Raw genomic sequence first — 19,825 nt, 5'->3', positions numbered from 1 at the left:
CAGCTTACCAAACTCGTCGTTATTTACTTTTGGTAGCCTACCCTGTAACGCCCTGTTATGACATCTTTCTGTGACACAAGCTATCTAAAAAAAAACATGCAGTTGTTGACTTGTAAAAGAAACTGTTACACATTACAAGTGGGAATTTAAAATGACCCACAAGTTCTCAAACTTGGGTCCAGAAGCAGGAGTTTGGGCTTCTGCACTATTTTTTTAAATGTGCATACCAACATTTGGGGATAGACCAGATGTGTCAATAAAACAAACAAATTAATTACTAAAATGACATAATCATGTTGCTTGTCCATTGTTAAGAATGTGCATAATTGTTGTTTTAAAAAAATAAAATGACTTAATCGACAGATCTGTCGATCTGTTAAAACCAGCATAAAAATAAATTATGGTAAAATGTGCATCCTCCAACATCCTCAAATAATTCAATGGCAACAAGATAATGTGAATTTGTTTTTATTAAATACACAAAAATGACAAATGAATCCAAATGGATTAAACTCTAACATTGTACAAAGTAACAGCTTTGTAACAAACAAAAAACTAAAAGCAGCTCAAATTCACGTTTGGTTCTATTTGGCGGCAGTTTTGAGCTTGTAAATGTGGCAGCAGACGGTGTTCTTTTGTTCAATATGAACAATTGTGTCCTTGTCAAAGATCAGGTCGTGTCGGTAAGTCTGAAACCAAAGATGAAAGTTCACCTCAGGACATTGACACACTTGCGTGCGTGTGCGCGTGCGTGCGCATGTGTGTGTGTGTACAGTTACTCACCTCATCCCACGGTTCCAACAAATCAACAGTCTTGAGTAACTGTCCACTCTGGTTGTCATGCAGTCGGATCTGACCTTTGCCCTCCCCGTCTGCGCTGTTGGTGACCACTACTGCCAAAAGGTCCAGCTCGTCCTCATATACGACTGTACGGAAAGTCTGAAACATTTATTTCATTTGTATTTTTTTGCCAACACAAACGAGTGAAGACAAAAACACAATGGATGTATTTATGTGACTGTATCTTACTTACAGATGTTTTATTTAAAAAAAAAATGTGCATATATTTAAATCAATTATGTTGTGTTTGAGCAAAGTAATTTGATAGTCTACTAACAAGCAATAATTCTGGCTCCTGCGAATCAGTAAGGAGGAGTTTGGTGAAAACAACTTGTGGTGCGATTGTTCGTAAGAAGAGCAACACAAACCAGCCATCGATGGGCCTCAGTCGGGAGCTCCAAATATTTTGCATACCTCCTGATTAGGGTCATCATCGAGCTGCTGGAATCTTCTCTTCACTGTGCGGCCCGAAGAGGTGACAGTGACTTGTGAGGTAGACTGCGGTAGATAAAAATAACATTGAAAGAGTAGAGGAGCACAGGTGATTAAAAAAAAAAAAAAACATTCATCCATAGCAAAAGGAAAACACTTACAATGTTCCGATAAGTTGCCATCGAGAAATCTTCCACAACCTTTGATGGCAAGCTGCTGTTCAACTCACCGAGGATTTTGAGAATGCTGAGAAGAGAAAAAATGCTCAATGAACTGTAAACTTAGGAAGTATACTGCAGGAATGCTTATTAGATATTTTTATCAGAGGTTAATTAGTTTGGAATGAGAATTATGATAAAAAAAAAAAAAGTCTTCACAAAGAAGTTGAGGTCTTTACAAAGACACTCCTTATTATTTAACGTTGTCCGCTTGTATGATTGTGCAAGTGTACCTAACGTTGAAACACTTGTTTCTTTGTACTACTCACTTAATGGTGCTGGGCCCCGCATGAATGATTCTTCCTGAGTCGTCAGGATGGAAGAAAATTGAATCGCTCTCTAGAGAGTAACTGCTCATTTGCTGTATTCCGTTTACGGCCTAAATTGATTTAAAAAGAAACACAAAAGGAGTTTTAGCTTGTGCACATTATGAAGTGTACAGTGTAGATCAGGTAGGAAAATACTCGAGAAGGATGTGGAAGAAAGCAGAGCGAGGACTAAAAGGACTGTCAAGAACAACTGTCCCCTCGCCCCACTTAGGCTGAAATTTCACTGAGCAATTCAAATTTGGTTTCATAATATCGTACAATCGGGACACAAGAGTTAATTTCTGATACCATCGTGCTGTCTTGGAGTGAGCGGAAGTGGTGGGTCCCTTGGTGACATTTTTGTGGCGGTGTGTGAATGTAATGCCAAGGAAAGCCTCCAATCTGCACACCATTATTGGAGCAAGACACTTCAAAAAGCACAGGAGGGCAATCTATGTAAAAATAAATAAAATAAAAATAAATCGCACTTCATGACAAAGAGTCTACAGAAAATCCTTATCACAAACTGTCCGAAACGTACCTGTGATGTGGATATTGACCGGAATGCCAAATGGAACGTCTCCCACTGTTTTGCCATTGAGAAGTGAACTTGGCTTTCCAAGCGTTAATTTCTCCACCAGGTACTACACAAGAAAAAAATTTGGTTGTTAGTTTTCGTTGATGATTTAAAAAAAAGATTTGACTTTTTTTTCAATCAGTCAGGTTTTGAGATTTTTATTTTTTTATCTGTATGACCTATAAAAGCTTATGCCATACGTTGCAATTCATAGCTACGATGTTTCAGTCATAAAAGAAAATATTTGAAAAAAAAAATTGTAATTAAAGGATTGTAATTAAGTATGACAGAGAACACACACACCTTTTGCACAATGTGCTCAAAGCTAAACAGCCTCATTGCCTTTCTGCTATAAGATACAGCCAGGACACCTTGAGATAAATCAACGTCAATAATGCCGTTCCCGAATACCTGCAAGATTAAAAATCGTCATACCACACCCCTGCTATAGTCAAAACACGGTACAAAAACAAACATTCAAACCTTTTTGTTGACTTCCATCATGCCGACAATTTGTAAAGGGAAAACTTGGAAAATAATCAGATGCATCACTGTATTCTGGGAGATTCCAGCCTAGTAAAATAAGGGGAAAAAATGAATTCATTATTGAAGTGAATGACCCCGAGCTTGATTTATGTTGTTATTATGGCACTCAGATGATCGCTGGACATATAATGCAACCAACGGAACCATTTGAAGAGATCAAACAGTTCAACAATTTACACGTATTTACGAATTTCTATTTTGCGGTAGTGCAGAAAATAACAAATTACAGAGAGGCATTTCAGCCTTGTCAAACGGGTCAATTTAGCTCGATAAAAATCCCAAACACCTCATTTTTACCTGCTGTGATAGGGGTGTGCCTTTGTTTTGAACAGATTTAACATAAAATATCTCTTGAGAGACATCCCAGCTGAGGTACCTTAAAAAAAAGAATAGCATAGCAACATGAAGAAGAAAACAAGAAAAGAAAAACCTACAAGCAAAGGCTGTTTTTCCATTAACCTGAACGTGTGTTTTGAAGAAAGGAAAACTCTCTCCAGCTCCTGCCCTGTTGACTCTGATAAGCGATACAACCAATTATTGGCTGTCAAAAACAAGAGACTGGACTTGTGATCAGAAGGCGATGCCAATGTGGTTTCCTGGCAACAAAACAAATGAACTCTTACAGTCACGATAAATGTGTAGACGTGACAACGTCATGTTTTTGGCATCAACTCACAAGAGGGCTCTGGCACAGCAAGGTATCTTCAAATTTATTCATTTTAGATCGTTTCGGCAAATCGTAGAGCATGTGAGGCTCGGAATGAACACTGAAAAGTTCATTAGAGAGTTAGAATACTGTTGTTAGTGCACTATGAATGGCTTCAGCAGATTGGCGTTTTTTTTTCCCACACTGGTTAATTGGAATCAACTGTGCAAGTAACACATATTGAAAGGATATTTCATTTGTACTCACCAGCTGTAGCACTTCAGGTAGTTTTCCAGGTAGATTTTACCATTTTCATAAAATATTGTGGATTTGGAGGTCTTGCTCCACACTTTACAGAAATCCCTGTTATCCTAAATCATGATAACAGATAAAAATGAAATGAAACATAATTCGAAAACCTATCTATATTACAGTAGCACTGTATTTCATTTTGCATTACGTCTAAAAGGATGCCTCTTAGGACTTTCGTATTGAGCCTTGTTAGAATCCCGCCATCTCTGATACCTCGTCTTCTCCAGGTCAACACCTCAGCAGCGTTTACGTTCCGTTTTTTCCTCCAGTAAGCCGCCATCATCTGGCGGCATATCTAGTCTCTGCAAGAAAACAAGAAACAATTTCATGCTATACTCTCATTTTGCCATTTTGGGCCACGAACAAGCATACACACAATAGGAAAAAAAATTATGCATCTTATACTGCATAAAGTTGTCATTTCTCGTACTGCATACAAAACCCATCCTTTTATATTATTATTATTATTATTAAGTCTTTTTTAGACAATGCACAAGTTTACAACAGACTCAACAATTAAATTGTTATAACTTAAACTAAGTCAGGCTAAGGCTAATACTGTACACTTTATAGATTAGAGCCAGCAGAGGGCGCTTCCACTTGAATTAATAATTTCCCCACGGTCAGCAGGGGATAATACTGTACTGTATCTCCATTTCTTAAAATTAATAATAATAATAATAATAAATAATAATGATAATAATAAAATTTCGGAAAAACATGTACACAATGGGAAGTTTTGTTAAATGTTCAATATCCTCAATAAAAATAATGATTTGTGAAAAAGTGGTCATTCGTATCTGAAAATAGTACGCAAACATACCTTTATGGATAAACTAAAAAATAATAATGCAAAAAGTTGAATAAGGTTCAATGAGCGTGAACCGTATATTATGTATTAATTGTTTACGCCGACTTCGTACTCAACAAAATTACCTAGGTGCTATAAAAATGAATATGGAACTATTTTCGACAAAACAAAAGAAGTTATATAAAGAAAACGTCTTTTCAAAATGTAGTCTACTACTACACGCATGTAGTCATTACGTCAAAACCGGTCGACACTCGAACTAGACCATGTACGCATGCGCGAAGGCTAACGCTCCAATTGACTGCAACTCCACACTACATTCAATCCGGGTGATTATGGTATAGTTTGTCAGTTACCTTAACTAACTGTAACCGATTGTGTTCGGAAGATCCTGGGTCAGAGAACACTCTTGTCGGATAGCAAATACGTCTACGTTGAATTAGCGACGTTAGCGAAAGAAGCAGACTGAATCGGGTTGAGCTCATTCAAAATGCTTCCTATCCTATTTATTTGCCCGAGATTAGCAAAAGAGATTAAGACAACAAACTACTGTAAATGCACACCGGCGACGTATATGTTTTTACCGGAGTAGGGTTATTTTTTTTTCTTTTATACTGTACCTTCTTTATCTTGTTTCGAAAGCTGGCGTTCTTCTTTTCACGTTAAACGGCGACTCGACAAAGTGAAGTCTCACTACTGACCCCAACTGGAAGCAAGTGTAACGGAAATTACGTCATCGTTCCTGCTCAAATGTTATCCAATATGTATCGTATATATTGTCAAAACGGGGATGGTATATAATTGACAGTTGAAAATTATTTAAAATCTAATATTTAAAATTATTACTATTGTACTGATGTCCATTTCAGAGTTTCTATTTTTTACATTTACTGACCTGTGTTTTTGACACAAGTAAATTGATTAAAGTGCAGAGTGTGAGTAGTACTGCATAAAATATGCTATCAAAACATATGCCATAGCTTTGCTAATATTGCAAAATTAATTCAAATGCTGAATTTGCTTAAGATAATGCAACGATTAAAAAAATGCACCTTGGTTAGTTGCTCGTGTGTCGTTTTTCAAATTTGACTTGCGCAAGACACAATGCACAATTCATTCGTCACAAGTCATTTTTGTGGATGACACACATTGCTCTGAAATTGTTTCTTCATCCATGGAGGTTGACAAAAGAAAATAGCCAATTTTATTTTATTTTTTCAAATTAATTAGAATTAGAATTAGAAATCCCTTTATTGTCATTGTACTCAAGTGTGCAACGAGATTAGAGAGCTTCCCTCTCCAGTGCAATACAACAATAATACAGACAAATATATAAATTAGATAAATAAGAGAGTGCAATGGAAAGTAATACTGAATAGGGTATATAAAAACACATCACGATGCTGTTCTGCAAGGTAAGGGTCGTCTCGTGTGTGTGTGTGTGAGAGTTCAGAATAGAGATGGCTCTCGGAAAGAAACTGTTTCTCAGTCTATTGGTCCTCGATTTGATGCATCTGTAGCGCCTGCCAGAGGGCATCAGGTCGAACAGGTGGGAGTTTGGGTGGGTATTGTCTTTGACGATGTTGAGAGTTGTACTTTCCACCACTGCACATATTACACCAATACAGTGCATTTTCTTTTTGGGGAAAATATGTACTCTTTTATCTAACATTCTTGTATTTTTTTCAGTACAATGCATCAATTCCAGAGCCTCAATTTGCCCGCATTGAAGAAGGTTTTCAGCACAGTGTCTTCACGATTGAAGAGCACTCTAAGAAGACCCTTAGCTCCACTTGGGTCAAGAATTCTGACCAGCCCAGATGACATCTTTAAGCACAATATGTGGTCAGTGCTTCACTCGACCATTATGAGCCACAGGAAATGGGATTCAAGTCCAACCTTTAAATACAGATTTTTTTTAAAAATGTAATCTAATATGTGAAATGTGTTTTCTTTTAAATGTTTCCAGTAGTCGTGTAATTCTTCATTTTTAGGGATCATGTGCAATGGACAGAGGCGGACAAAGATAATGCACAGTTGAAAGCTGCCGAAAACTCTAAAGTGCACATTCCATTAGGGGAACAAGGCAAGGATTTATTTAAAACCCAATTTCAAAGCCATTATGTTGCGAGTTTATTTAAAAAATGTGATGTTATTCTTAAATATGTTGGCAGGCAAATTTGATACAGAAGCTTGCCAGTATTGGGATAAGTTTTATGAGCTACACGAGGGTAAATTTTTCAAAGATCGCAAGTGGCTGCTTTTGGAATTTCCAGAACTGCTTCCTTCAGATTCCAAAAGTCAAGTGAACGGCATTGACGTTGAGTTGGATGCCAGACATCAGCAACATGACTATTCCTCAAACAATCAGCACCTGCGTCGAGATGCACAACTTTCTTACCCTGGACAAAACTCCTCTTTCAGGATATTGGAGGTTTAGCAAAATATTATTTTGGAATATTTTTTTTGGTTTACTTTTATGTCAACATGGTGGTCGATACAGGTTAAAATCAATCAATTATTAAAATAAAAAGAATATTTTTATTAAATGTGCAGTCCACACATTCTGTGAAATACTGTATAACTTTACAGGTTGGATGTGGTGTTGGCAACAGTGTATTTCCCATTATTAATAATATCAAGTAAGTGTCACATAAAATAATATTTAATAATTCTTATGAGCAAATTATTTTTGTCTTAATTCTTTATTTTGTTCACAGGGTAAACGGTTCATTTTTATATTGCTGTGACTTCTCCCCGTGTGCTGTTCAGCTGTTGACGGTAAGAGGACTGTTACATTTAAATGTAGTAATATTTGGAATATACAGTATGTTATTGGGTAGTAAAAATATCAATATTCCCCGTCAGTGCAATACAATATTCTTCATATGAATAATATTGTAAAGAGTTGACCCCTTCTTGTTTGGGACATGCCTTGGGAATTAAAACATTGAAAAAAAATTTGGTTTAATTTTGATATTGTTCTCCTATCACAGAGCCATCCTGACTATGACCAATCTGTGTGTCACGCGTTTGTGCGTGATATTTGTGAGGAAGAGGGCTCTCTTCCCTTTCCTCCACAAAGTCTGGATGTTATTCTGGCAGTTTTTGTGCTCTCCTCTATTCATCCAGAGAGGTGGGTGAAGTTTACGGCAAAAACGTAGTAGAAGCTATTTGTTAACCTGCCTATGCTGTTTCCTATTTTGTGTTTGCATTAATATTGCAGACTAAAAGGCAAAGTTATTTTGTTGTTTTAAATACACAATATGTAATTCTCTTTGTTTTCTGTTTATTTTGACAGTAATCTTTAACTGGCAGCGTCAATAAAAAGTATTCATTGAAATATACAGCATGCATATTATTGCTGTGTATACAGTCTATTGTAGCTAATGTTGTGGTCAGTAAAATGACAATAAATGAGATTTAATCTACAGGCTACAAGGAGTCGTTAACAGGCTATCCTCCTATCTGAAATTTGGAGGGATTTTCCTTTTCCGAGATTATGGGCGATACGACTTGTCACAACTCAGGTTTAAGAAGGGTGAGTCATGGATTTGTCGGACAAACTTATTTTATATTACATCATGTTTGAATGTTTATTAATGGGTATCTTTTTGGAATCAGGTCGGTGCTTGTCAGACAATTTCTACGTGAGAGGAGATGGAACTTGTGTTTATTTTTTCACAAAAGGTATATTCAACTACTATAATGTGTCGACTGAAGCATTCCCGTCTGACTGTGTTGTATTTCCGCAGATGAAGTTCATAGTTTATTTTCTAATGCTGGGTTGGAGGAAGTTCAGAATCTGGAGGATCGGCGCATTCAAGTTAACAGAAGGAAAAAAGTTTCAATGCACCGGGTGTGGATGCAGAGCAAGTATAGGAAATTGCATCCACCTTCAGCCTGTTAACACATGTTATTTCTGTGTATAATTTAATATTGTAATATAGTGTAACATATAATTAAAAGCTCTTACTTCTGACATTGTTTATTTTTATGATTTGTACTTTTCATCTGAAACAGCACACATGACAAAGATGTTTTTATGTGCTGTTGTGCATCAAGCACGTTAAAGAGATACTCGTACCATTAAATATAGATTAAGGTACATATGTTTTACAGGTGTGGTACATTTCAAACTTTGTGGGCAAAAAAATGGTCCATAAAAAGGCATGGGAAAGCTGAGACATTCTTACAGAGAGTTTATTGTCCAACGCTAATCGATACAAAAGAGTCTTCATAGGCGCTTGTAATCTAATCTTAAAGGTTTTTTAGTTTTTTTAACCAATATATTTACAGTTGACCCCAGCTATTATATGGAAAAGGGACCAGGTGAAAATTCACGTGTTATTGATTCCCTTTGAAACGCATTGAGGGAATGTTATTTAATGCATTGTATATTTATTAAATGAATTTGTAAATTGTTTTTCTGTCAAAAACCGTCATTGACATATAGTTACATTTTTAAAAGTAGTTGTTCTGTGTGTTTTTGCCTTATCACGTACTTTCTAAACCAAATGCCTCGAATTGTGTATTCTGCCAATGAAGTCAAATGTATATTGTATATTTTTATGTTTCACGTACACTATTTGTTGTTGAGCCCCCCCAAAAAATGAAAATAAAAAAACACGAACTTGAATTTTTGCACACGATGCGTGACGTCGTCTTCCACTTGAGGACTGAGCGAGGTAGCCCACGACACTATTGAACACACACTTACACACGGTACACGTACCGAGCCGACAAGAGGTTAACCCAAGTCACAATTACCACCTTTCTCCTAATCGCGACTAGCAATTCCACCGCCGGCGGGGTGAGGCAATGTACCGGCCTCGAGGCGTCAATTTCACCGCAAAAAAAGTAGCTTGATGAGTGTCCAAAGTAGTGGAAGTTTGGAGGGGCCGCCATCTTTGGTCCCAGCTCTCCACGTCCTCAACACGGACCGTGTTTTCAGCAACATACCACGGCGCTGCTGAAGGCCCTTGAAGGTATTGCGGGACGTTTTTATTAGATGTTTAATGTATGTGTTTCTCCCCCTGGCTTTTGGGTTTCGCGGAGGCAGAACGGGAAGGAAATTGCGAGACGACGGGAGTGACTACGCGCAGTCGTGTATGTTAGCAGAATGTCGGCTCCAAAGTCCATTGAGGCTCTTTTGGCTACAAGCTAGCAACACCAAAGCATCGTCTTGCCCAGGGCTCCGGCTTGCTATCATTACGTTTGAAACAATTGCACGCATATGGTCGACGAGTATTAATGAGTAGGAAAGGTTGTGGATGCACGCAGCCATGTTCTGCATGCACGAGCTCGTCAAGTTAAAGATGAAGGTAGTGGGGGGGAATTGTGGGGACAAAGCAATGTCTGCTGATGGTTCCCGATGCGATGTCTTTATCAGCAGTTGGCACGCTTGCATATAGGTGGACAACCACCATTGTGTGGCGAATGTCGTGTCACAACATGACGTCTAACATCACTTTGCACCAAGCTCAGCGTTTCACAATATATGCGGTTAAAGCTTGACATGAAACGCCAAAAGAAATGACTTTAGCCTGACGCGACCTTTTATCAAAGCAGCCAAGAGTAACTAGTCACTGCTACAAAGCCACAAATGGACACAATTTGAAGTTCACAGTGGACATGTTTGGCCTGTGCATCTTGCTTCTCTTGCACACCTCTTGGCTTTTCCTTTAAATGTTGACACGAATGGGGAATTCAGAATCAAGATCGGGGTTTAGAAATGTGCCATATAGATGAGGAGAAATATGCCAAATGATGACTTTTATTAAAGGTTGTCTCGTAGTTGCACCACCAATGCAATGAACATGTTGGAAGTGGGCCACTAATTAATGCCAAAGCCTTTTTGGACTTTCTCAAGTGTCTCTGCCATAAACAGGTGGCCAGTGTGCTGAGCAGCATGGAGTTAAAATGACATTCACGGCCATGGCTGTAAGGGTTCAACCACTTGTTGTCGCAGGGGCTTGAATATAGATAATTCTCGTACAGAGGCCTTCAGGGGCAAACATTTATCAAAACAAAACAAAAACAAAACACACAGCTTGCTTGTATTAATGTGTCGACAAGTTACTGGGTCAGAAGGCAGCGGGTTGTATTTCTATCTCATTGTAGCTTCAGTTGCATCAAAGAGGCTTTAGAACAAATGTAAAAATGACATCTTTGTCTCTGCGTTATAAACAGGATATTAACCCGTTCATAATCACCTTCACGAGAAAACTCTGAGCGGTTTTATTGACTTTTGAAGCATCAAGTCTTCGGGGGTATCAGTTGTAAATCATTGCAACAGCTGTAGTAGCCAGCTGAAAGTAATGAGTCAGCAAGTTCTTTATGTGGTAGACGGCAATATGCACACCTCCCCCTTTAACAATTTTTTTCTTATTCTTTTTATTGTCTCACTGAAACGGCTACAAAGATCCCTCACAAATATTTTGGCTATTAATGATCACGTTTGTTGATATTGGGTTGCACTGCTGCAGCAGAGATGGTTTCACAAGCAATTTAGACTGCGGATTTATTTGGCAATAATCTTCCACACAAATCTGAAGTAGCAAACGTATTTGCTTTATTCTAGGGTAACGTTTACAAACGTGAGAAAATAACATCATGGCGTTAAAACATTAAAAGCGATGACTGTAATGTAAAGACATCAAAGAGGCTGCTTCCTTACAGTATTTTATTTTTTTTAACAAAATTGTTTTGACTTTTACATGTTAATGTTTTTGTAATGCAATTGAATTGTATGTAATGAAATTGAACAAATAAACAACCATAATATTCCTAGCCCTTCATCAACGCTAAATCGATTTAGAAAATGCAAAGATATAATGTAACTGAGAACTGTCATCATGTCAACGACAAAACACGCACAAGTGTTTATAGAAAAATGACCCCCCGCAAAATCATACAATGTCTCGTTGTGCCAAAAATCTTTCTCACCTAGTATCTTTATTGAAGCATTGACTAAAGGAATTTGCTAATTGGTAACTTGATCACCCCGCAATGTGCCAAATGTATCTTCATTCAAAAGTGAATAATACCAGATGATTTACAATCTGAGGAAGCGATGTTTCCATCACATATTTAATCGGGCTCAGTTAGTTTCTGTCATGAAGGATAAAACTGAAGTGTTTTTGTCGGCTTTGATTAATGCGTGATTTTAATTATATCGTCATGGTAAATCTTGGCTGCAGCTGTGATCGGGTGACTTAAGACTTGGCACTCGTGCTGAAGATGATGCTTCTTTGCTTTTATAAAAATAAATGTGGATGTGACTAGAATCGGATGTCAAATATGTTGTGACGTGTTCACAGCATCATTTGGAACGTGTTCACGTTTTAGTTATGTAGCTGTTCATAAGATAGTCCTAAAATGGCATCACCCCCCCGTTTCCCCCAGAAACAAAACTACAATGGTGCCTCAACTTACAAGTGCCCTGATTTAAGAGCTTTTGAGATGCAATTTGTGGCTTGTTTTGGTCTTGAGTTGCAAGCAAAAATTTGAGTTAGGTAGTGAATTTGACAACAAGCATCAAATTGTGAACAATTCTTCATAAAAAGAGGCACAGTGTGCATGCTGCAAGCTGATTATTGCAACTTGCGACTGCCAGTTTAAGTTTACTGTAAAAGTACAAATAACACAATGTGTTGATTCATTGTTTTTTGATGAGGGACAAAATGCAAATTTTGGCCTCACAAGCTTTGATGCAAAATTGCTTGTTCCCAAAAATGGGCGTGAGCGATCATGTGTTGCCCTGTTAGCTGAAGATGAAAGGACGGGGCAGAGTTTTGAGTAAAGTGGAAATGATGATGTCAAAGGTTCTTTGTGTCTTTTATCGTGTGAAAGTTAATTTAAGAAAAATATATATATATTTTTTTTTAATTTATGCAAGTTTTGTGCTTTTAAATGGAAGAGTGACTTCTAGGTATCGCTGCCCTTTATTTTTTATTTTATTTTAAGTGATTTAAATCAGAATCAGGCTCTCATAATCTGTCCTTGCCAGTGTCTTCCTTCTCTTTTTTTTTTCCATTCCACCAAAGATAGAATTAGTCTCACACAGTTTGTATTGATTTCCGATATTGTTTTGCAAAGCCACAGTCTCGCTTGATCTCCAAATACAAAATGGTGGCATCATTATCATGCCGGTTTATTGAGGCTGCAGAGAGAGATGCTGGTGCCCTGGGAGCTCACGCAATAACCTAATAAGAATCAACTATTCCTCCTTGACTTGCTGTCGAAACATCAGTCCTGCACCTCACGTGACTTTTGTGCTAAGTGACTCGTTTCTTACACCTTGCGCTGGTCACAGGAGTAAATATGACCCCCAAAAATGTTAAAAAGCCTTATGATTGCATGTATGACTGCGCTGCAGCCGTCTGGCTCCAATTAAACAATATTCTCTGGTAACTCCGATGTGGTGTCAATTGTCGCTAATGTTTGCAGGCGCCATGGAGGAGCTGCACAGCCTGGACCCCCGCAGACAGGAGCTACTGGAGGCTCGTTTTATGGGCGGGGTCAGCGGCAGCACTGGTGGCAGCACTGGTAGCACCAGCGGAGGAACTAAAGTGAGCCCTTAATTAATTCTGAAGATGACTAGAAAACAAGCTTGGTTAGTTATGGCGTGTGTGTGTGATCTCAATTGCAACACTTTTCATTCTAGGGGTTGACCAATAACGAATGTTCAAACCATAGTTTTGGAAGCTTGGGATCTTCAAGCGACAAAGAGTCTGAGGTACCTTTTTAATTGTGGAGTTTCTCCAACATTACACGTGAAACTCATTTTAGACCAAGTGTGCGTGCGTGTGTGTGTGTGTGTGTGTGTCTGTCCAAACCACCATGCTGTGGTTTGGAGTTCAAAGCGTTGAAACTTTATCAAGCCAAGCAGTACTCCCTTAACTTGCGGTTAAGTAGTCAATTTGTGAAACAATATATTTGTTGACAGGAATTTAAAACTGCAGCTTTATAAACGCGCCGAAAGATTAAACTCAAATGACCCCAATGTCTCCTCTGACAAATGCGCTAAAACAAGATTTTGGTTTGAACGTCTGGTCCTGAAATGGCCGTTCTGGGTTTAAAATGTGAGCTTCTCTGTGTTGTTTCTGTTGTCTAATATTTTTCTGTCGCTTTTCTTTATAGGGTTCAGATGTGAAAAGAGGCGGCTCGCCAGCTTACTCTGTGAGTCGAATCTTTGGTTTTGTTTTCACATTTTCCACCTTTTTTTTTCATGGAGAAGTCAATGTCAGTTTTCACATTGAATTAACAGCAATGCTTCCCGCGAGGAAACCAATATTTTTTGGTCCTAATGTTTCTCTCCAGTGTCGATTGACATCAAGTAAGATTACATAACTGGTGAAAATGCCATGGAAAGTGCCGGTAATTAGCCGGCTGCCCGGCCCAGGTGTTATACAAGAATCCTCAACTCATAGTTGAAAGCAGCGCCGTCATTTCTCAAAATTCGGGTTGTGTGTGACAATAGGCCAAAGCAGCACTCGTTTAAGGAAGTTTGTCATTTATTTATTTATTCATGAATGAAATATTTCTATTCAGACACCAGAGAAGAAGCAGTCTGAAACACCCCGAGGCCGAAAAAGAAAACCTGACATTCAGTCCGAAAGTAGCCAAGGCAAGTATCTGTGACTCTCGTTTTACAATATGTAACAATAAATACAACTTTGTTTTCGTTCCTCTCTACAGGAAAGACAACTGTGCGCGGCCCCAAGATCAGTGATTATTTTGACGTGAGTTTTCTCTTGTTGAAAGAAAGCACTGAGAGAATCGCTCATCATCTTATTTCTGTACGCTTTTAGCAGATCTGCTACTCTTAAATGTTGCCAATGATGGCCTTTTTTTTCTCCCCCTTCTTCGCCCTTGTAGTTCCAGGGAGGTAACGGATCCAGCCCGGTGAGAGGCCTCCCACCAGTAATTCGTTCCCCTCAGAATTCTCATTCGCACTCCGCTCAGGGCACTGCTGTAAGTTTTGCCCCGAATGTCTTTGCCGTGCTTCATTTGCAGTTGAAACGTTCTCAACACAAATGTTATCATTAGTTGCAGGGTAGACAAAATAGCTCCTCTCCCACCAGTCTGTCCTTTGGTGAACACATGGCACATCCGAAACAACTCGCCGTCAAATATGTTCAGGTGAAGCGACTCTTTCGACTCATCATGCCGTTTCAGAATTCTTTGAAAACTATTTTTGTCTCACCCTTTCCATGTTTTTTTTTTTCTTTTCCAACCAGACTGACCTCACAGTGTTGAAGCTGGCTGCCCTTGAAAGCACTAAGAATCTCGACCTTGAGAAGAAGGAGGGCAGAATAGATGATTTGTTACGGGTATGCAGCCATCTCTTTTGCAGATTTGTCTGACGAGCGTTCCACACATAACCGTTTTTATTTATTTATTTATTTTTTTTAAATGACAAAACCGTACGATTTGTGTGGACAATGACTGAATTTGAGTCTCCTTTTTTTTAGGCAAACTGCGATCTCAGGAGACAAATCGACGAACAACAGAAATTACTTGAAAAATACAAGGAACGCTTGAATAAATGCATCACCATGAGCAAGAAACTACTCATCGAAAAGGTCCGTATGGATAATAAGGAGGTGTTTCTGCGCAATGTCAGTTGCGAACCTCTTTTTTCTGGATCAACAGAGCAACCAAGAGAAGCAGGCCTGCCGTGAGAAAAGCATGCAGGATCGCCTCCGTTTGGGTCATTTCACCACAGTGAGGCACGGAGCCTCGTTTACCGAACAGTGGACGGACGGCTACGCCTTTCAGAACCTCGTCAAGTGAGACATTTTTGCAGGGTTGACATTGTGAGCTGATGCTGCTCTTGTCAAACCGACAACAATTATAAACTTAAAAAAAAAAAAAAAAAGTGTCGTAAGCGCGAACAAAACCTCATTTCCTATTCAGGCAGCAGGAGTCGATCAACCAACAAAGGGAGGACATCGAGAGGCAGAGAAAACTGCTAGCCAAGAGGAAACCGCCTTCGTCCAACAACTCGCAAGCACCCGCGACAAACTCTGAGCCAAAGCAACGCAAAACCAAGGCAGTGAACGGAGCGGAAAGTGATCCTTTTCTGAAACCGAGCCTACCTCAGCTGTAAGTACACGTGTTTGAAAACAGGGCGGTGACTCATTCTTCACTTTCACTTCTCTTTCTTTGATTGCTCTTCACATTGTCACAACACCAAAATACTGACTTTAAATACAGATACTGAAACCTCGACCTTGAAAAGGGTTCATCGGACACTTTTTTTTTTTTTTTCCTCTTCCAGACATCTGGTTGCCCACTTGTGTCGTAACGCATTAGTTTTATAATCTAAATAAACCTGCTCTTTCTTTTTCCTCCTTTGGATCTTGAAAGGCTGACGCTAGCTGAGTACCACGAGCAGGAGGAGATCTTCAAACTTCGACTTGGACACCTCAAGAAGGTTTGTCCGTCCGTGCGCATGCCTGTAATTACATAAATCATCCTGCGAGGAAACAAAGCATGACATAAAATCACCTCATGTCTGTAAGTAATCGAGCGTTGTTTGGATAAAATTTCTTTTGTTTTTGTGTTGACAAACGAGGCTGCACAAAGCCAATTATTAATATTCAACTCCTGCTCATAAGTTGTGGCCACGCAGGCTTTGATGAGCCCCTCTCCTTGGAGTTAGCACTCTGAAGTTTCTTTTTTGTTTGTGCGCTTGAATCTTTTATAGGAAGAAGCCGAGATCCAGGCGGAGCTGGAGCGTCTGGAGAGGGTCCGCAACCTTCACATTCGGGAACTGAAGAGATTAAATAATGAAGACAGCTCACAGTGAGTGAGAATCAATGTCTCTTATCGTTGACACCAAGGAGCTTGGCATTCACACAAGGCCGCTATTCAAAATGCCGCGGTTTGAACAACTAGCTATTAAACAAACGATATTTATGGACCAAATTTAGCTGGCAGTATAAAAACAAATTGCTTGACTGTGCTAAATAAAACCAAAGAAATAATCGGTCGTCAACATCTATATGCCAGGCCTAATATTGAATTTTTTGCTATTCTGTAAGTAATTGTAAATGAAATTATTTTATTATTACTTGCCACAGATTACATTGGTGATATGAGTATCAAAATATTTTAATGCTGAAAACACACGAGGAATGGACTCTGTAAAACTGAACACTCCTGTTGTGGTAACATTATTAAATGGATTTGTTCTCCATTTGCTTTTATTCCCTCCGCAGATTTAAAGACCACCCTACGTTGAACGAACGATATCTGCTCTTGCACCTTCTCGGGAGAGGAGGGTTTAGTGAAGTTTACAAGGCAAGTCATTCAAGTTAGTGCGAGATGAAATGTGTTTTGTGACAAGAAATAAATAACAGTCATGTCTTGCAGGCTTTTGACTTGATCGAGCAAAGATATGCCGCTGTCAAAATCCACCAACTCAACAAAAACTGGAGGGATGAGAAAAAGGAGAACTATCACAAGTATGTTGACGCACGCTGAAAAAAAGAAAAATGTCACGTTTGCCCGGAGTCTTGCCTGGCATCTTCTGAGCTCAGGTTTCCTCTTTGCAGGCATGCGTGTCGAGAGTACAGAATACACAAGGAGCTGGACCATCCCAGAATCGTGAAACTTTATGACTACTTCTCACTGGACACAGACACGTTAGTCACCTCGTGATTTGCAAATGCCGACCGCGTCTGAAGCGGGGCTAATGCGTGGGTTTGTGGTTGGACGTGGCCTTTATACGCCCGCTGTGTCGTCGGACAGGTTTTGCACTGTTATGGAGTACTGCGACGGCAACGACTTGGATTTCTACTTGAAGCAGCACAAACTCATGTCGGAGAAGGAGGCTCGCTCCATTGTCATGCAGATTGTCAACGCGCTAAAATATTTGAATGACATCAAACCCCCGATCATCCATTACGATCTTAAGCCAGGTAAATGTTCTCTTCTCACTCTGAATGGGTCACCAGTGGACAGAACAAACTTAAATACGGAACACAAAATCAAGAGCTGCTTTTTTTTTTTTTTTTTTTTGCGTTGTGTGAAATGTGGGTCAGTTTAGTTGAACGCAAAGATGATATACTTGTTGTTGTTGTTGTTCTGTTTTAAGGTAACATCTTGTTAGTGGATGGGACGGCTTGTGGCGAAATTAAAATTACTGACTTTGGTTTGTCCAAAATCATGGACGATGACAACTACGGTGTGGACGGGATGGACCTGACGTCGCAGGGTGCGGGGACATACTGGTGAGGAGAGAATTTTTTTTTTTTTTTTTTTTTTTTTTTTTCCACAAATGCCTGTGAAGGGCGACAATTGAAACTATGTACAGGCAATAAATCAGTTTTTGTTAATCCTTTTAGGTACTTGCCTCCTGAATGTTTTGTGGTCGGAAAAGAGCCTCCAAAGATCTCCAACAAGGTGGACGTGTGGTCGGTCGGTGTCATCTTTTTCCAGTGTCTGTACGGAAGGAAGGTGAGGTGCAAAAAAATTTGAATTGGTTTTAAATGTGACCTGAAGATTAAAAATTGTTCCTCATTTTCAGCCATTTGGCCACAATCAGTCCCAGCAGGACATCCTTCAGGAGAACACGATACTCAAAGCTACCGACGTCCAATTCCCCGTGAAGCCTGTTTCCAGTAATGAAGCTAAGGTTTGTTCTTTTTTTTTTTTTTTTTCTTTTTTTTGAATCCCTATCAACATTCAAAAACAGGACATTATTTCAAATTTACATTGCTAAATTCAGTTACTGATTTGGGTGGCATCATGTCTGAAATAGGCAAAAAATGTTGATTATCGTTTTTCTTGGTGAATGTTTGCAAATGTCTTATTTTGATTCAACGCAAAGATGCGTCTGCATTTATGGAAAACAGCCGGAATTGGAGAATATTTACTCAGGATCATTTTAAATTAAAAAATATCTCAAAAAATTATATCCATTCATGAGTTGGATTAGATTTTTGCCGTTTTAATTTCAAAACTAGTTATCCATTTATGTACATTTAATATGCTGAAATTATTCAATCGTGATTTCAAAGTCACAACAGCGTACCTTTTAAGGGAGACAAAAATTACAAAAAAAATTAAAGGCTCCTACTTTAAACACAAACGCATGTCCCTCCTCTTCCCTTTTCAGGCCTTTATAAGGCGCTGCCTGGCGTACAGGAAGGAGGACCGGATCGGCGTTCACCAGATGGGAGGTGACCCCTACCTGCTCCCCCACATACGGAGGTCCAGCTCCTCCGGGAATCTTCAGACGAATGCAGCTGGCTCAGGACCGGCCTCCTCCAGCATCATCTCATAATGACAGCCTGTTACTGTGACGCAACCTGACCAAGCGCATGGCGAAGCCTCCCCCGAGGCCGATGGCCGGCAAGAGCGGGGTGACCACATCTCACCTCCCGGGCCTCCTCTGACTTGATGGACAGACGGACGACGAACAGTAAAGGAATGTTTTGTTTTTGGAATGAGTTAAGGACATGGGCTTATTAGCCGCTTTGAGGAGACGACAAAAAGCACTGAAACAGACTCCGTACCTTGAAGAAAAATGTGAGTTGGACACTGTTGAAATGTTGCGAGGGAGACTGGGCACCCCGCTAAGGGTTAAATGTCACGGCGGTGGCAGGATAAATGTTTGAGCTGCTCAAAAATGATTTTATTGGAGGACAGTCGCCAAGTAGATTTACTGTTGATTTGGTTTCATGTTCCGTTCCAATACGTTAGGCTTGAATTTGAGTTTGTTAGCCATGAGAATGTAATATGTAGCATACAAAAGGGGCATCTAGTGTCACGTAGGCCGGGGAAACTTTCACTACTTCGGTTTCAGGCACAAAATAACCAAATGTAGATTTATGGCATACGATCCTATGCAGGAATATTAATACAGATAACTTGGGAAAAGTATATTCTGTACAGTTTGTCTTTGAATTTCGAAATGCAGCAGTAACATGTACAAAGCGTTCAAATGTCCACTTAGAAAGAAAGGCCTTTTTTTGGGGTGGATTGATTTTGCTGCTTTTGTTGCTCTTATTTTTTCAAGGGCTGTATATTTCACTTCGGGTACAAATTGTATAGTTCCACTAAGAGTGAATAATAAATGACAGAAATTGTTTCTCCCCCCCCAAGTCAACTACATGGAGT

At 39.3% G+C, this 19,825-nt stretch overlaps 3 protein-coding genes across 10 annotated transcripts; 2 read left to right on the top strand and 1 right to left on the bottom strand.

The window, feature by feature from the left end:
• Positions 1–452: 452 nt before the first annotated feature.
• Positions 453–5,445, bottom strand: dcaf17 (ddb1 and cul4 associated factor 17). Of its 5 annotated transcripts, none has more exons than XM_088314559.1 (15): positions 5,311–5,445; positions 4,028–4,181; positions 3,835–3,938; positions 3,598–3,688; positions 3,381–3,517; positions 3,219–3,297; positions 2,859–2,948; positions 2,679–2,786; positions 2,340–2,442; positions 2,108–2,250; positions 1,760–1,869; positions 1,434–1,518; positions 1,255–1,338; positions 784–939; positions 453–689 (listed from the first exon to the last, which is right to left on the bottom strand). In XM_088314559.1, the coding sequence occupies exons 2-15, from the start codon at positions 4,160–4,162 to the stop codon at positions 585–587; spliced, it is 1,530 nt and encodes a 509-aa protein (XP_088170685.1). In that variant the 5' UTR covers positions 4,163–4,181; positions 5,311–5,445; the 3' UTR covers positions 453–584. The 5 variants fall into 5 exon arrangements, with proteins under 5 accessions (XP_088170685.1, XP_088170689.1, XP_088170686.1 ...); XM_088314563.1 differs by having other exon boundaries at positions 4,093–4,181; positions 5,311–5,397; XM_088314560.1 differs by lacking the exon at positions 5,311–5,445 and adding an exon at positions 5,047–5,304.
• On the top strand, positions 4,918–9,329 carry mettl8 (methyltransferase 8, methylcytidine). Of its 4 annotated transcripts, none has more exons than XM_088314568.1 (10): positions 4,918–5,019; positions 6,380–6,535; positions 6,685–6,776; positions 6,967–7,124; positions 7,283–7,332; positions 7,411–7,471; positions 7,687–7,826; positions 8,125–8,231; positions 8,315–8,380; positions 8,446–9,329. In XM_088314568.1, the coding sequence occupies exons 2-10, from the start codon at positions 6,384–6,386 to the stop codon at positions 8,598–8,600; spliced, it is 981 nt and encodes a 326-aa protein (XP_088170694.1). In that variant the 5' UTR covers positions 4,918–5,019; positions 6,380–6,383; the 3' UTR covers positions 8,601–9,329. The 4 variants fall into 4 exon arrangements, with proteins under 4 accessions (XP_088170694.1, XP_088170690.1, XP_088170691.1 ...); XM_088314564.1 differs by having other exon boundaries at positions 6,865–7,124; XM_088314565.1 differs by having other exon boundaries at positions 4,939–5,028; positions 6,865–7,124.
• Positions 9,330–9,357: 28 nt separating this feature from the next.
• On the top strand, positions 9,358–19,814 carry tlk1a (tousled-like kinase 1a). Its single transcript, XM_088314558.1, has 22 exons — positions 9,358–9,678; positions 13,142–13,263; positions 13,359–13,430; positions 13,835–13,873; positions 14,246–14,321; positions 14,393–14,436; positions 14,573–14,668; positions 14,744–14,836; positions 14,935–15,027; positions 15,169–15,279; positions 15,350–15,486; positions 15,614–15,802; positions 16,067–16,133; positions 16,407–16,504; positions 16,921–17,002; positions 17,075–17,166; positions 17,257–17,346; positions 17,453–17,622; positions 17,799–17,934; positions 18,049–18,160; positions 18,231–18,338; positions 18,822–19,814. Exons 2-22 carry the CDS (start codon positions 13,147–13,149, stop codon positions 18,987–18,989), a joined length of 2,190 nt encoding a protein of 729 aa, XP_088170684.1. The 5' UTR covers positions 9,358–9,678; positions 13,142–13,146; the 3' UTR covers positions 18,990–19,814.
• The last annotated feature ends 11 nt before the right edge of the window (positions 19,815–19,825 follow it).

This window comes from Idiotropiscis lumnitzeri, chromosome 14, assembly GCF_059441095.1.
Source record: "Idiotropiscis lumnitzeri isolate Australia: NSW breed Sydney's pygmy pipehorse chromosome 14, RoL_Ilum_1.0, whole genome shotgun sequence".
NCBI lineage: Eukaryota > Metazoa > Chordata > Actinopteri > Syngnathiformes > Syngnathidae > Idiotropiscis > Idiotropiscis lumnitzeri.
Note: the sequence above shows the minus strand (reverse complement) of the source record. Positions and strands in the feature narration are given on the sequence as shown.

Coding starts and splice junctions, on each gene's coding strand:
- dcaf17 (XM_088314559.1), bottom strand. CDS start 4,162: ATGATGGCGGCTTACTGGAGGAAAAAACGGAACGTAAACGCTGCTGAG. Junction 3,518..3,597: donor TGCTGTGCCAGAGCCCTCTT/GTGAGTTGATGC, acceptor TTTTGTTGCCAG/GAAACCACATTGGCATCGCC. Junction 3,298..3,380: donor TCTTCAAAACACACGTTCAG/GTTAATGGAAAA, acceptor CTTTTTTTTAAG/GTACCTCAGCTGGGATGTCT.
- tlk1a (XM_088314558.1), top strand. CDS start 13,147: ATGGAGGAGCTGCACAGCCTGGACCCCCGCAGACAGGAGCTACTGGAG. Junction 14,837..14,934: donor TCGCCGTCAAATATGTTCAG/GTGAAGCGACTC, acceptor TTTTCCAACCAG/ACTGACCTCACAGTGTTGAA. Junction 15,803..16,066: donor AAACCGAGCCTACCTCAGCT/GTAAGTACACGT, acceptor GGATCTTGAAAG/GCTGACGCTAGCTGAGTACC.
- mettl8 (XM_088314564.1), top strand. CDS start 6,384: ATGCATCAATTCCAGAGCCTCAATTTGCCCGCATTGAAGAAGGTTTTC. Junction 6,536..6,684: donor ATCTTTAAGCACAATATGTG/GTCAGTGCTTCA, acceptor CTTCATTTTTAG/GGATCATGTGCAATGGACAG. Junction 8,232..8,314: donor ACAACTCAGGTTTAAGAAGG/GTGAGTCATGGA, acceptor TTTTGGAATCAG/GTCGGTGCTTGTCAGACAAT.